This window comes from Poeciliopsis prolifica, unplaced genomic scaffold (genome assembly GCF_027474105.1).
Source record: "Poeciliopsis prolifica strain line A6 unplaced genomic scaffold, Auburn_PproV2 SCAFFOLD007, whole genome shotgun sequence".
Classification (NCBI taxonomy): domain Eukaryota; kingdom Metazoa; phylum Chordata; class Actinopteri; order Cyprinodontiformes; family Poeciliidae; genus Poeciliopsis; species Poeciliopsis prolifica.
The window spans coordinates 16,957,603-16,974,731 of record NW_026562382.1 but is presented as its reverse complement, the minus strand read 5'-3'; the positions used below and the strand labels follow the sequence as shown (position 1 = coordinate 16,974,731).

Here is a 17,129-nt window from a genome sequence, read left to right as displayed (position 1 = left end):
AACACAATCCCACGTCTAACACAAAAAGAACTTGCCATCTGTTGCATGCAAACAGTTTTTGTGTTGTTGTTAAATCTGCATGGACAGGCCTTAATTTAACATTTTTGAAATATAAGTGTTAGTGACAGAAAGGAGCATATTTTGATAACACAAAGTGCCATAGCATTATGTTAAAATTTTAGGACAAGATGTAGAGTAGCAATATTTATTGGCCGCATTGCAGATTGCAACGAAGATTTGGGTGAAGCAAATAACGTGGTAGCTTTCCAAAAATACAAATCCTTCTCTTTTCCAGATAGCATAAAGCTACAAAGTCATGGTTGTATGATATTTTTTAAACAAAAGACAAAACTGTGAAAAAACATTAAGTATATGTTGTCATAGTGACAATTTTTACTCATACCAGCATGCTACCTCTTATCATTACAAATGAAATAGAATACACATTTCACTTGGCAAAATAATAAAAATGTACCCACTTTTCTTTCATAAAACAGGATTCATGCCCAAAATATTGCTGTGACTTATGATTACAGATTATTTCACTTATCCGAACTGTATCTTTCATTTTTATTATTTTTTGTTTTCTTAGATGTGGGTTCAGTGGAGGGTCTGGCTTACCACCGTGCTTGGGACACCTTGTACTGGACCAGTTCCACTACGTCTACCATCTCCAGACAAACCGTGGACCAGAACCGAGTCGGTGCCTTTTCCAGGCAGGCTGTGGTCACTCTTTCTGAGGAAGACCACCCGCATGTACTGGCCCTGGATGAGTGTCAGAGGTTATAACTCGTCTGTCTCAAAATACATCTCATACATTGGTTATTGTACTTTACATGGTTCAGTTAATCCCACAATACTTTCTCTACGGAGAGTATGTGCACTGTATTCAGAAATAGCATAACTGTATTTAAAATACATATTTTGAAAATTGACATGACCTAATTAATGTTTGTTCAAAGTAAGATTAGAAATAGAAAACTGCCTTAAATGCCCAAACATTAGCAGAAAGCATTGTTTCTCTTTAAAACTTTCTGTCAGCTGTAGGACATTGCTTGTGCTCCTTATAAGTCAATTTATAAACTTGTGCTGTTGACATTTGCCTAGATGAGTTTGTCAATTTCCTTTTGGCCTTTCTGTTTTTTTTTTGTTTGTTTTTTTGACAGTCAAAAGGACAAGGCAATGGAGAAATTTTCCCCACTAACAAATTTGTATCCCTTTTTTTACACCTCAGTAAAAAAAAAAAATGCCAATTTTGAAAGATTATATAATTTAATATAAATAAAAACATCGAAACAGCCTGACCCCATGTGATAAAAGTAAGTGCGCTCAAATCTACAACCCCTCTGTCAGTAAATATTGCCATCAAGCTTTAGTGACAACTAGCAGTGATTTTGTTTTTTTTCTTACATCTCTTTGTAGGACATGTGCCCCTGTCTACTTTATGGAATCATTTTAATTCTGCTACATTGGAGGGTTGTGATCATGAAGGACTTGTTTAAAGTCATGCCAGATTCCCTATTGCATTTAAGTCCAAATTTAAATCAGCAGAATGGATCAATGTTTTCATCAATGTGGCAAGTTTCTCATAAGACATTTAATGGATGAGGTGAAAAGAGACTTTATGTTCCTTTAGATCAGCAGGGGTCTTCACCTTGAAACTCTCCTACGAATGCAATTTTTGTCCAGTCTCTTTCCTGTTATTGAACCACACTAGTAAACATTGACTTTAACTGAGACAAGTGAGGCTTTGAGTAGTTAGGATGTTGTTCTTGCTTCTTTTGTGACCTGCATGACTCCTCGATTTGCGCTTGAGCCCTGTTTCAAGTTCTTACTTTTTGTGGATTATGGCTATCACTGTGGTTTCCTTGAGGCCTAAAATTTAAGAAATTACTCTGTAAGCCTTTTCAAACTGATCTCAGGGATTTTGGTTTGTCTTGTATATTCTTACATTGTTTTTTGGTGTGTTACTCTTTGTAGATATTTGAGCTGACTGTATGTTGTCCAGATGAGTCTTTTTAAGTTATTTCTTGTGTCTACAATTTTGATAGCAGTCATGCCTGGATGTCGAAAATATGGTTTATCACAGCTAACGCATAAATTAGTAAGAGAGACTTACTTCTTCATGTAGGGCCAGGATAGTTCCTTTTTTGCATAACAGATGCATCATTTGAAATATGAGTTTTGTATTTTTTCAAGTTTTTTTTTTTTTCAGGAGCAAATCTACAACGTGTGCAAATGCTTTTTTTCTCACGTCACTGTAGAAATAGCTAACAGTCATTTTGCAAGATAAGGTCTTAATTTTCATGACAATAAATGTTAGGGAATATATTAATTATATTAATTTTTAAAATCACAAATGATAGTCTTGATCTCTGGTGTATTGATGTAAATATTGAAAAGTTTATGTTGAATAATTTTTAGTATATCTTCCTTACCTTTTTTGTCCCTGATTCTCTATTTTGTAAATAATCAGGCATCCCTGGTACAAGTCTTGAAAAATTTAAACCAGCTAAAAAAAATTAAGCATCTTTTTGCATGATTTTGTTTTCAAATTCTCTTTTTGTAAATATATTGAAAGATATTGAGAGCAGTCAGAAAAGACTGAGTGTCCTCTAACTCTTGCTACACTAACTAAATTAATTTCTTGACCCCAGTCTCTCCTTGGTTGGCAGTTTGGCAGCATATCTATCCTTCTCTCGAATCACAGTCTGATAATTAAAATTTAAGCTCAAGTGATTAATTAGTAGACTCTGGTTGTGACTTCTGACCTGAATTTTTACCAGTGTAGTAGAGTGCACTTCTATGACTTCATTAAGTTTTGAAGTGGGAGGCCAGGATTGAGATAAGGTTGTTTTTTTTTTTTTTTTTTTTTTTTTTATATGAAAGGAGATCCTTCTTGTTTACTGAACAACACAGCCTCTTTCTAATTTGTGTTGTCCATTTCTATTGCACGTCTCATACAACTGATAGTATGACTTTTTAAAACATATTCATATACTGCTCTTATTTGTTTCCTGGGTTCTCACACACTTGGATTTGCATAGTTGACTTTTATCATTTAAGTTGCGATACTAATCCATGTTATTTATTTGAGCCAGAGCTAAACTTTTATAAATTTTACAGAGTGAAAATGACGGAACAAGATCGTCTCAGCTATAAGAGGATTGTGATACCTAACAAAAATAACTGCCTTAATCTAAACTCGTAATCTCAGTTTTTACTGTTTACAGGGGTATATGAAAAATTTGCATTTTAGTCTGGCATTTCCAATCTTTCTAATGCCTGGGCGTCATCTCCAGCCTTTAGAAAGATTTTGGCAATTTATGAGTCTGAAAAGGGATAATGAGACCTCAAACAAATTTGAAATCAGCTATTTTTTCTGAATAGAAAATACTTTGCAATTGGAAAACATTAATTGCTAACATGCCCAGATTTATTGGACCAGGATTATAAGGAAGTTCAGACCACAGACATACCATCTCCTGCTAAAAGAAATTACAAAGCCTGTCAATGTTGTCATGGCAGCAGGCTCTTTCAATTGTTGATTTGAAAGTGATTGCTTGTACAATTGTCCAAAGATGCTGAAAACCTTTAACTTTATTAGGAAATGTGCAAGGAGAACAAATTTGTTACCAAAAAACCCTGAGTGTCTGACTAAGGTTTGCCAGAGAAAATGTAGGCAAAGATCAAGATGTTTGTAATAGTTTTTTGGACAGATGAGCCTAATAAGTGTTTGGACACCAGTACAAAAGACACGTTTGGCATGACAAAATATAGCATTTTATGAAAGAGAACCTCCATTCGAGTTGGAAGTTTTAAAAGTCTGGGGATGTTTGGCAAGTTTGAACCCAGATCTTAATGTAATTGTAATGCTGTGGGGTGACATAAAATGGGCTTTGCAATTAACAAACCCTTCCAGCAACTCTGCTGAAAATCAGGAGTAGAGCAGACCTTCCTCAGACCAATGTCAGGGACTGATAGATAGACTGATAGACTACAAGAAACGTCTCTCTGAAATAACAGGATGTAAAGTTTGAAAATAGGTTTTGCACTGTGTACTTTGTAAAACTGATCTTTATTGTCCAATCTGTATGCCAGCTTGATGTTTTGGACCAACTGGAATGAGCAGAGGCCCAGCATCATGAGATCCACCTTAGCTGGCAAGAACATCAGGATTATAATCAGCTCTGACATCCTGACGCCAAATGGACTAACAATTGACCACAAAGCAGAAAAGCTCTACTTCTCAGACGGAAGCCTTGGCAAGATTGAGAGATGTGACTACGATGGCTCCAGTCGATATGTAAGTAGGAAAACAAAAATGCAACAAATTGTGGCTGTTGCGCTGAAAGAATACTTCTCATTTTAATTGTTTAGTTTTGCATTTCTGTGTGATGTCCTGAATTCCCAAGATTTAAGAAACATGTTTTCAAAAAGTCATACTATTTTAGATGGTTTTATACTCATTGACAGTGTGAGACCTCACATAATAATGAGCTAGATCACAAAAAGTTGAGCCTATTTAAAATTAAATTTACAAGCCATGCTACTTTCCCATTCTTATGTATTTTGCAAAAGGTATGTTACAGTTCCAAGTTGCCTTTGACTTTTGAGAAATTACAGTCATGATTGGGTCATAACACAACATTTCTGCGTTAGTTTTTCTAAAAAACAAAAGGGGAACAAAAGTTTTTACATCACACACATGCATCTCTATTTATCAAAATTGCTGGTAATTGTCATTACATCTAATGTTTTATGCATTTTAATTTTCAACTACACTTGGAGAGATGAGCGTAAATTGATTTTTTTTCTTGCATTAAAAAGAAACTTCTGTGCAGTTACATTCCTGGAACAAGATCCTCCACACAGCAGATGGGATTTGAAATACCTCTTGAAGTTGTCCTATTTCTTCTCTGAGGGCACAGATGGTTTCCTTAATCACAAAAGTCCGTTCTTGGTAAAGTAAATAAAACCCAGCAAGGGGGAGCTCAAGTTTTGTCCATAAAAGTTTCATGCATAATGTATGACATCCCAACAGCTGTGTCCTGGGTATGCAGAGGATTACAGTACAGGATGACCTTTTCATGCTGGAGAATCTAGTTTTTGCTTGACATGGCTCATGCGGCCCAGCAGTTTGGCCCATCTCAATTAGTTACCCATATGTGTGATGAGCTGGGTCACTAGGCTCAGAAAGTCTTCACCTTTGAGACCCCACCTGAACCTGCAGCAGCCTTGCCCTGTTAATGAAAGCTTTGCAGCAAGACTGCTCTGGGTGCAGAATTTCCTTTCCAATTAAAATGTGTAAATTGAACAGAGATAGCTAGCTGTTAACGGCATTCTCAAATCAAACTATAGTAAGACGAATAATCCACTGCAGACAAGTTACTTACTGTGAAAGCTTAAGGCAGCTTGTCACTTTAAAGAATATTGTTTCATTTTATGTGACAAAAGATGTGTTCAAATTACCAAGAAATGCCAGTAGCCACAGGATTTCAATTAGGAATTACAACAGACTAAGGCAAAAGAACAACTATGATAAAAGATTATTTGTAATGAGTAATATCAGTGTAAACTTTAGTATCAGTTTTGTCTTTCAGGGCACAGCTTCTCCTCTTAACTGCGGTACCAATATGTCCTCACGGGAAACTTGGGGGAGTCGAGTGTTTGCATAGTTCTCACCTCTCAGTGTTGTATTTAGAGTGATGACGGCATTAACGATGACAGCGTGAAGGTCAAGTTTGGCTAAGAAGCTGTGACTTTTCACCATCATAGCAACTTCTACAAAACTGAAAGATATCAAACTGTTAAGTTTAACATGTGTAAAGCATCAATTGCATTACTTAATGTTGGTTTTACATGTAATTAAGTATCAATTTCCAGAACAAACAAATATCAAGCACTTTTCTTCAGTAAAATGTCTGAATGAGCTTTTGACAGTCCAAGTGATCCACATATAAAAAGTAAGTCATAAAAATTTGTCAAAATTTTGCATTATGTATTATAAAGTGTAATGAAGGAAGTAGTTATTGAACGAATAAAAAAGGAGATGGAAAAAGGAATCAAAAGCCAAGAAAATAACTGATAACTTAAGGTTTTTTAATCCCAAGGTAATGATGATGTGGCTCTTCACCAGTAGCGTTGAAGGAGGTTCCAGGTGAGTGTAAAGTGGTACTGGTTACAGAATGTATTTTCTGACATCTGAATGTTTCAGTGACCACCACCTCTGCAAGATTTATGACAATGCATCAAAAGAATAATCAAAAAGAGTTGTTCAGCAGCCAAGGATCACTCGGGTGACATCTGGTGTGAATTTCATGACAATAGCCCCATTAGAAATTTTGAAAAACATTGATGTGTTCATATTTATTTTCCCTGATATACCAGTAATTTCTACAGTCATATCTGGATACTTTTGAATAGAGACAGACTGGTTACTAATTTACTCAAACATAAGTTCAGCACAAAACTAATGAGTTGCTGCCTTTAAACCGAACATTTCCCAAATCTAATTTCCTATCAATATGTTCTTCCCCACACCATCTGTCGTTTATTTCTCTGTTCTTCACTGTTTCTCAGTCGCGTTGTGGCCAGTTGTTGCTTCCACACGCTGGGCTCCTTTAATCAACACCTGTCCTATTAATCCCAGTATGGCACAGGGCTAATGTGTTGTCGCTTACAAGCCTGTCCCACTAATGGCTGAGGCTACCAAGCTGTTGGAGTCCATGATCCTCTATACAAGCTGGGGGGAGTCCCAGAAGGAGGCATCTGATGGATTCTTGCCTCGCTGCCAGTGGCACTGTCATTTACTCTCCCAACATCTGGGTTAAGCAGTGAAGCTGGCAGCAGGGGTTGATTTGTTGATTAATGAGTAGACACAAAATTTTTTTCCATTTTTTCAGGGGTTATACAGAGATTGTCTGTATCCTATACGGTTTTCTTTTGGAAATGTATTTTTGTGAAAGGAATGTTATATAATTCACCCTGTGACCTAACAGCAGCTCCCTGCTCTATATGTTTTCTTAGGTCATACTTAAATCAGGACCCGGAAACTTCTATGGGCTGGCCATCTATGCAGATTTTATTTACTGGTCTGACTGGGCCCGTCGAGCTGTCCTACGATCAAATAAGTACAATGGTGCTGACACCAAGGTGCTTCGAGCAGATATACCCCATCAGCCAATGGGAATAATAGCCGTGGCAAAGGATACCAATAACTGTAAGTACAAGAACCAATCTACTGTTCCACCTTGTAACGGTATACCCTTTGAATTTATTTGCCTTTAGTCACATTAACACCACAAAATTTTATCTATTTTAGCCTCTGGCCTCAGAACATTGCTAGAAAACATTTGTGAACAAGCATCATGCAGGGAATTTCAGAGTAGGGTCAAGTTGCAAAACAGTTTCCCAAACTTTGAACATTTAACAAGGCACTTTTGAACCCATCATATCAAAACTGAAAAGTGCTGGCACGATTGTAAACCTTTCAGGATATCAAAAAGGCGACCAGGATATTCTTTGCAACTTTCTTGATTTTTATAGCTAATATCACAATTATTATTATGTTCTCCATACTGTTGTATGTTGAACTGAATGTATACATTTTTGGTTTTGTCTAAGAATTAACAACGGTGATATTTTCATTAACTGGTATACACTTCATATTATGTGGATATGAGCACTCTGAAAGCAAAAATAAAGCCATTACTTAAGAGGACCTTTATTTGAATAAAGGGTCATATTGTTTGATGCCAATTTGCACATCTTTATCTTTTTAGAGATTTTGATATTTTTCTTTACTAACAAGTTGTGATTTCCTTGTTTCAACGTCACTCGAAGAAGTAATTTAAATTATTCAATCCCACATGCGTATAAGTCAGCAACAATACCATACATAGCTGTTAGTTATCACCCAGTTGGAGCTTACTTTAAACAACATATTAATTTGATGCGAAAGACGCCGAGTTGATAAATGAAAGTAGTCATATTTAGAATGGCGAGAAACTTAAACCACAGTGGTAATTAATAAAACAGTAGCTTATGTTGTAGAGGGAGTCTCTTAAGTGTCGTAGAAAGTTTAATTTCCAAGTAGGACATAGAAGGTGAGCTTAAGCACATCCCACTGGCTTGGGATCGGATGGCGAGAGCAGCTCATTTCCTTGTTTATCTTGTTATAGGAAATTATTGCATCCTGTGACCTGAATGAGCCAGCTGCATGTTTGCAATTTAATGTGCAGTCAACGGAAATGTCAGCTTGGTATATTAGTTTATCCTTTTTTGTCTTGACGTTGTTGCACTCTAATTTTGTTTTTATTGTCACAAATATTCTGAATATAAGTACTGTTCATAAAATTATCTGAGCTGCAGATCACATTGACGTCTTTTTTGAAAACAACACTCAGATGTCTCTAAATAACTCTGATATAGAAGGCATCTTTTGCTTTAATATTTCTTACATTTTCCCCCTAGGAATTAACAGGGACATTTTTTTCACCGTTTCAAAGTAAAAGCACAAAAATAGGTTTATGCTTTGCCTTCAGGTTCTCCATGGTGTATGTTTACACCAAAAACTTTTAATAAAGGGAATTAAATGCATTGTGAATTTCACTTTGGAACACTATAATGAAAAGATGAGTAATCATAATAAAAAGATGAATAATTTATGTGTTAACACCCCTCGAACATGTCCATATTTGGTCTCAAAACAACAACAAATATCAAAATAATTTACAGTATTAGAAACATTTGTTAAGACAAAGTCGTGAATTATCAGAAAGTGGAAAGAAAATGGTAAGCTGCTTTCATTTTATCAGTGAAATGTGAAACCTTTGTTGTTGTTTTTTCATATTCCATCATATTATTTAATAGCCTACAGAGCTTTTAAAAAAACAAATATTGATCATATTTGCCCTTGCTTAAAACTTATTTGTAAATATTTCAAAATATGTTGAAGTGTCAAAAAGAAACTGAGTGACAGCAGACAAACAGCTGTTTCGAATTTGGTGTGGAGATAATTGTCACAAAACGCTTATTCATGTATTTTAGTCTCTGTTTATAAAATAAATGTCAATCCTCATTTATGTTTTGTTTATTGTTTGTATGAGCTTGATTTGATGTATTTTAACAGCCAAGTACAGATAGTTTGTTTTTCTCAGTCACAAACCTAATTCCACAAATATGAAAAGAAAATAGACCACTTCTAATTCCTCCCACAAATGTGATATATTATATTTTCCCCAGAATACACTGAATGCATTAAAGTTACCTGAATTGAATTTTCTTTCTTTGTTAAAGCTTAATTAGCTGTGTTTGAATGTTATTGAAGGTGAGCTCTCCCCATGCCGACACATGAACGGAGGCTGTGGTGACCTCTGTCTGCTGACGGCTCATGGAAGGGTCAACTGCACTTGCCGTGGAGAGCGTGTGCTGCTGGATGACAACAGATGTGTGTGTAAGTCACCAGGAGTTCACATTGATTCAAAAGAAGTACCAGGTATTTTAAGGACATCTTTGATTTTTGTTCTCTGTAAGTTTATTTTTGGATATTTTTATTTTTTTTATTTTATTCTCTGAAATGATGTATTCATTTAACAATCCAACAAGTAACCAGATGGTGGTTGTAATACTTTGAAGATGTTTTTTTTTATTTTTTTTTATGAGAAACTCAATAAGTATTTGTGCATAAACAAGGTTGCTGTCTGAGTTAAAAATATGCAGAATAAAATTGTTCAAAGGAGTGAAATAGTTTCTACACTTCCCAATTATAAACCACTACAAGTGATGCCTTGCTTTCTAATTGGCATCACTAGTTGAAATTGAAAGCCATTATGCTGATGGGCCATATGGTGGGAGGAGCTGTTCAAACAAGCAAAGTTTGGCCAGACAAAACATGGTGTGTGACTCAGAGCTGGATGCTAGATTAAATTTCACTGCAGTGGATGGTAGGTTATCTTTTTAAAATACACTCTGACGTAATGCATTATTAAAATAAAGAGGTTTTTGCTTTTTTTTTTTAGCTTAAAAGTTCAGATTGAGGTCTGTTGATGATTTGAGTGTCGAAATTAAGATCTTTATGTCATGAAACTAATTCTGTTTTGGGTGTTTATATATGTCACAAATATTCACAAGCATTTGTGAATATCTGCGGAATAATTTTGGAATCGCACAGGCAGATTTAAAATTCCAGTCAATGGTAAACAAATTGTCATCTTAGGTGTCAGCGTCATATTAGTTTTTGACTTTCAGTGAAGCAAAGTTTGGAATGATTATAAAATAACCAACTTCATGAATCAATGAATTTAAAAAATGGGAGTAGTTTTATTTTATTATTATTTTTCTGTAGTTCACAAAAAAAAAAAATTGTAGAAGCTCAAATATATATATGAACCTCTAAGAATGTTTAGGAAAGTGTCAGCAAGTTACAGGGAAACTGTACTCAGATGTAACTACCATCAAGTTTTTAGCTTAATTCTTGATTGATTTTTGACCTGTTCTTATCTAAAAAAATTAAGTTTATTTAATGCAATTGGGTTTAGTGTAAAAGTATTGGTAATAAGATTAGGAAAAACCAATTTTAATGTGTGTTTGGGATCTTTGTGTTGTTAAAATACTCAGATTGGTACAAGCTATTGTCATCGGATCAAGACTTTCATAAACTGGAATTTGCTAAAATAAGGTTAATTGTTCATAATAAAGCCATTTTTACATAAATCAACAGGGCTATTATCAAATAAACATCAAAGCTCAGAAAAGATTTTGGAGTGAATAAAGCAAGCTAACATAAGGTTTCTGGAAACGGGCACCAATCTCTCCTTTTTTGAAAAATTATGAATTAGGCTAATAAGCAGTTTCTGATGGGGACACAAAAATGAATCCACAGTCTTTGAGTAATAATGGTCTTATCTCCAGCCAGAGTCATTAAGAATGCTAACTGATGGCTACAGTCACTCCCTAAGAGTCATGCAACCCAATTTTATCGAAGTCTAGCTGTGATTTTTTTTCTCTGTGTGAATTAGTGAACATTTTAGAGAGATAATTTAAAGTTACAGATGGCATCCATACCAATGTTGAGCTTTTGCAAATTTCAGTATTAGTATTAGATGTATTAAGTGTTAGATGGTATCAAAGGCAACCATTATGGCATCTTATTTGTTAAAATAACTGCTTAAGAATATAACATTGACACTACTAAAATTTACTATCATTTTATTTCACCCTATTTTCTTTTCTGCAGCAGAAAATTCATCATGTAACATTTACACTGAATTTGAGTGTGGAAATGGAGAGTGTATCAACTATCAGCTAACCTGCGACGGTGTGGCCCACTGCAAAGATAAATCAGACGAGAAGATGCAGTACTGTGGTGAGAAAAATTTCACAAATGTATATAAAAGAAAATAGAAGATAACAAGCAACAACACTTTAAGGTTCATTTAAGGTTCATTTAAGGTTCAGGATTCTATATGATTCATTGAGTTTGGAAATAATTGTAAAGTAATTCAATTGTCCTTCAGACAACAGGACCTGCCGGAGGGGTTTTAGACCCTGCTACAACCAGAGATGTGTTGCCAGTGGTCGTTTCTGTGATGGGATCGATGACTGTGGGGATAACTCAGATGAAGCCTTCTGTAGCAGTGAGTTTGCAGCTGTTTGATCTCGCACTCCATCCTGCCTTTGAGGGCAGGATCTAGTCACACATATGCCTATGTTAATACAGCTCACGAGACCACACGCTGTGCTAAGCCCTCGCTGTTTAATAAGCCCAGAGATCATAAGGAGTGCACAAATTAAAAGAGACGCCTAACCATTGCCCCTGGAAGTTGCTTGAACAATATTTGGTGTTTTTATTTATTTATTTATTTATTTTGCTGGTGGGACTGTGTCTAAAGGTGTTTTTTTTTTCTTTTTCTTTTCCATTTATGTTTATTTTCATGCAGTAATTGATGAGAATGGGAGAATATTCAAGCTTAAGAGATTTTGGCCATGCTGACTAAACCCACCAGGAGATACCAGTGGGTTGATAATTAATGAGGATCGTCCAATTTAGCAGTCTGGGATTTTAGTAGCGAGTTTATCACAGTATGTTGTTTCCATTACCAACCTCTTCTTTTTCATTAGTACATCAAGTACCATTTTTTTACCGACTAACAGAATACATAATTATGCTGCTATGAACCTATGTACAGAAATAAAATTGATCTTTTTTATGGACTTCAAATCAGAAGTATATCTTCAGTTTTGTGTATGTGCAGGAATCTCATTTAATATTTTGTTGTCTGGATTTGGTCATTGAGGTGAAATGATAATAAAACAATCGACTCAAATGTTTAAGGACAGGAAAGAGAACTGAGTGTTGAGCACTCAGGGAAGAGTGCCAGTTTTTCAATATAAGAGACCATTTTTGCACAGAAATTAAGTGTCTGGATGAAATGTTTTATATCAATTTCTAAATTTACATATTTCTCATTTACCTTATCTCAAGTGTATTTTTGGAATTAGAACTATAGAAATCATTAAACTAAATTGGAAAGACTAATATTTCTCAATTACAAAAATCCCTACTTACACACATGCAACATTCTGAATCAATATTATTTGTAAACAGATTAAAAAGCATCATATGAGCAGGTAGAGCAGGAGAGCATGGTAAGGGAGGTGTGCCGGTTGATGCATAGACTTGTAACATTTATCCATCGTGGCCAATTTTGTTTGAGATGGGAAACAGCTTTGACTATCAAAAGAACTGTCAAACTCCAGAGGAAAAAAGTCTGATGTCATGAACTCATCTCTTTTCAGGCTGATTTACAGTGAGAGAAACATCCAGGAGAATAAAGAAAAGAATGTTGTAGCTTGTCAAAGGACAAACTGCAGTCAGCTCAGGTTAAGCACTTTCAGGTCATCATTGCATTTTAGTGTTTCATGCATATAAGAGAATTCACCTCAATGTTGCTGCTAGTGTATATTTTGATGTCTGATCTCAAGACAGTGTTGTGAAAGAATAAGGTGGTAAAAAAAAACCCTCCATATGTAATTAATCAATAAACATGCATCCATCTTTGCGTGGATGCTTGCATGGCTGAACATATTCTCCTGTTCTTGTGTGTGCAAGAGGCCTGAGTACATAGGTTACATGCTCTAACCCTGGTGCCACCATAGAGCATTGTCATCCAGATTTTAGCAAGAATTTGTGCATATATTTATACCTGTATATATTTATGTTTTATGTTAACCTCCATCCCAAAAGGCCAAAAGGCAACAGTTAAAATCAAGTACTGAAAATGCAAAATGAGGCCGCATTCATGCTCATGATAAGTGTGTGCAAGCTTCTGAGTAGATATCTCTTTGCTGTGTTTTTCTGCAGCAATATACAGGATTTGACATTTACTACAAAAGCTGTCAAGCTGCATGAACACTCAAGTCATAAAGAAAGATAATTCTTCTGAGCACCTTGTTAATTTTTACTACAGGTTTGAAAAAGTGGTTTTGAGCAAGACATGGGAAAGGTCCTGTTTTTTTTATATATGTGTAGATATAAAATGTTCATTTGCTCCAACAGATACCACGTGTGGCTCATCTGAAATGTCTTGCAAGGATGGGAGCTGTGTATCCATCTCAGCTTGGTGTAACCAGGTCATTGACTGTGCCGACGCTTCAGATGAAAAAAACTGCAGTAAGTGGTTCCTTCTTTTTTCATCACAACCAAAATTAAAACACATACACACAGGTGCTTCTCTAGGAAACCAAATATCCAGTGATTTTAACTTTAGATAGGCCAGATTCAGTGCTTCACTCTTCACGATCACCTCCCACCTCAGTGGCATTGTGACAAGGCAGTCATTCTAGTGATGTGTTTTGTATTCAGACCACACCGATTGCTCTCACTTTTACAAGCTGGGGGTGAAAGAAAAGGATTTCATCAGCTGCAACTCCACCTCACTGTGCATCCATCCGTCATGGATCTGCGATGGTGCAAATGACTGCGGAGACTACGCAGATGAAACCAACTGCCTGGGTGAGCTGCACAAAGACTCACGTTTTTTCCTGTGAAATCAGAGGCAAGTCAGTTTGAAAACACTTCATCTCCTTTTCGGAGCTGATTATGGCAGTGAAACAAGATTTCAGAGAGAACTTGGGAGATGATTATGACCTCAATTATTGCTAAATCTCAGCGGATTGACTTGATTTTGTTGTATGCCCCAGTTTCCCACGGGCAGAAGTGCGAGGAGGGCCACTTTGCTTGCCCGAGTGGGAATTGCATTTCTAGTGTGTGGCTGTGTGACGGCCAAAAAGACTGTGAAGATGGAGCAGATGAATTCCAGTGTGGTAAGTCAACATGTTTTAAAGTCCAAAAAATGAAAGTGTGGTGTCATAAATGCTTCATGTACACAACACATGTATTTTAACTAACTTATTGCTTTATGTTGAAGTGACTATGTCTTTAGGAATACATTTAGAATTTGCAAAGTATCCAAATACAATGAAATCCTTTGCAAACAACCAGCAACCAGAATTGTATATGATGGACCAATACAAATAGCACATAATTTATCAAGTTGAAAGTAATGATTAAAATAATTTTCTACAAAATTTTTTGAAAAGTTTACTGTGTATCGATTATGAGCCTCTAAGTCAACATCCCACTAACTGACTAGCTTTACTTTTCCGCTTCATAGAAGCATCTTCACAATTCTATACAAGTTTGATAAAACACACTGAAGTTATCTTTATAGTGTAATAAAATGTAGACTAGGTAAAGGAGCATGCTTTTAGCATGGTACTGACAAGAACCCTTACAATGTCATTGTGTCCTAAAAAGGCAATATTTTAAGTTTTATACATTATCATTCAAATGCATTTGTATGATGTTCATAAAAAGCAATATAATGGCAGTTGTAGCACTAAATGACTCACCTGATCACAGTTTGTCTGTGTGTTTTTGTGTTGTGGCATCTGATCCAGAAATGTGTGTTGCTTAGTTGATACCATTTGTCAAAGAAAATTATAATTATGAAGAGTTTTCATCTTTGACCGTCACAAAAAGAACAGACATTTTCTTCTGTCTTTTTTTTTTTTTTAAGTCAGCACTGGCGCTTGTTTGAAAGTCTAATTCTGACCCTGGATATGACACACATTTTTTGACTTCTCTGTTTGAATTCTAAAGTACAACCCTTCCAGCATAACAGTTAATTAACCACCCATCAATCTATGAAGCAGATATACTGCGCATGCAAATATATGTTCTCTGAATAAGTGAAAGAATTAGGCTTTACATTGCCACTCAACTACTTCCTGCACTCCAGGCAAGCATTCCTGCTTCTTCTTTCATGCATGCTAATGTATGTAGAACCTGCTATGACAAAGTCAGGATCTCTCCAATTAAACAGTGGAAGCATAATTAAGTCAAGGTACTTGATCATTTTAGCCCAAAAAAACTCAACAAGCATCTGCACACGTACTCAGTCACACGGCGGTATGTCTCGCATCAAAGCAAAATGAGCTTAGTGCTTTGATGTAGGTGGTCAGAGTTGCTGTTAAACTCTATCACCATCATATGTCTGCAAGGTAATTGGATTTGATTTATTAATCCATATGCACACATTTTGGGGAAAAAAAAGAAAGAAAGTAGACCTACGCGTTGAGTTTATTGAGTTTAAATATAAGACATTATGGAGCTAAAAGTGAGGGATGTTGCTGGTGCAAGAGTATTGCATCACTTTTTAATGTATGACTTCAGCACAACATGATATATAACTTCATGCATGTATTTTGACCATGGAATCTATTCAAATATCTCTTTTTGCTAATGTGACATTGATATAATTTTAAGTAGTGACTTCTACTTTGAAAGACAACCAATCAAATGTCAAGTTATTTAAAATGTAAAATCTGTAAATATTTCTTACCTGGCTTGTTATAAAGTAGATGAACTTTCTGATCACAAAAAGTTTTTTTTTTGTCTTGCTAGATAAATGTTTGAGTTTTTAATCTGCTTAGGGAACATGCACTTGTCTCTCTTCCTGAATCATTTGATAAAACTCGTCATCATCAGATAACAAAAAAGTACCCAAGATGTTTAGGTGTATTTTGCAAATGAATGTACCTCAAAAGCATTGAGCTTCTGGTGTTACCCTGATCTGAAGTGTCATAAACACTTCTAGAAAATCCTATTCATGCCAGAAAACGAGCTGCAAATGAAGTGTATTGATGGCAATGTAAAAAAGCAAAGCAAAACAAAACATGTGGTTGGGGTGAAACTTGCTGAATATTTATGGTGGTATATGTGTATAATTGAGCCTGTAAGTATCGGGCTGACCATTTGCAAAATAGAGAAAATCTATGATTAATTCATTCTGTTCATCCAAAGTATGAATCCAAAATATCAACTCCACAAAATAAAATTTAAATGTTGTCAATAAAGCCAAAACATGACAGCAACTTGAACCGATTTAAATATACCTAAAGACATGCATAACAGTGAAACTGCAAACCAACAATTTTAGTCTGATGGCATAAAAAGACAAATAAAAGTCACCACAGAAGTCATCAAGAAAGTTCAAGATGGTCTGATTTCTCTTTATCGGTTCAAATGACATGAACAGATTTCTCATTAATATTTAGCTGCAAAGAATGGGCAGAAGGAATGCAGTTTGTAACATTTTTGTTTAATGCCTTTTAAATCCTTGCTTATTTTGAATATTGTCAGTATTGATGGTATAATGAGCATAGTATATAAAGACAATATTCATTTTTGTGCTTTGTCCTGTTTGTGCTTTCATAAAGACTGTTGTCCAAAATGTTCTTTTCTTTCACAACAAACTGACATTACTATTTCTCTGGGTTAGTTATCATATAAAAAGCCCGAGTGACAGATAACATGACTGCAAAAGCATTGTGGTTTGAGGAAAATGTCTTTGCATTTCAGAGATTTCTAGTTCCACATCTGATTGGACGAAATAATCATTTCTACCCTTCACAATGAATAATGCACTTTTCTCCTTCACAATTCACTATTGAAAATGAGACATGAAAGACTTCCTTTGATGCATTTAGTGTTCTTTAGACCTGCTATTTTGCTGTACACTTCAAGCAGCTGTTCACATTTGAAGTGCAAATTTGGATTCATG

At 35.4% G+C, this 17,129-nt stretch overlaps 1 protein-coding gene across 1 annotated transcript in view; it reads left to right on the top strand.

Annotated features, from left to right (window-relative positions):
• The window catches only part of lrp1bb (low density lipoprotein receptor-related protein 1Bb), a 282,327-nt gene that overhangs the window by 202,819 nt on the left and 62,379 nt on the right, over positions 1-17,129 (top strand). The window contains exons 42-50 of the mRNA XM_055031925.1: positions 593-782; positions 4,102-4,306; positions 7,030-7,222; positions 9,332-9,457; positions 11,240-11,368; positions 11,520-11,639; positions 13,562-13,675; positions 13,868-14,017; positions 14,206-14,328. Of these exons, the coding sequence (XP_054887900.1) occupies positions 593-782; positions 4,102-4,306; positions 7,030-7,222; positions 9,332-9,457; positions 11,240-11,368; positions 11,520-11,639; positions 13,562-13,675; positions 13,868-14,017; positions 14,206-14,328 (1,350 nt within the window). The remainder of the gene's footprint in view (positions 1-592; positions 783-4,101; positions 4,307-7,029; positions 7,223-9,331; positions 9,458-11,239; positions 11,369-11,519; positions 11,640-13,561; positions 13,676-13,867; positions 14,018-14,205; positions 14,329-17,129) is intronic.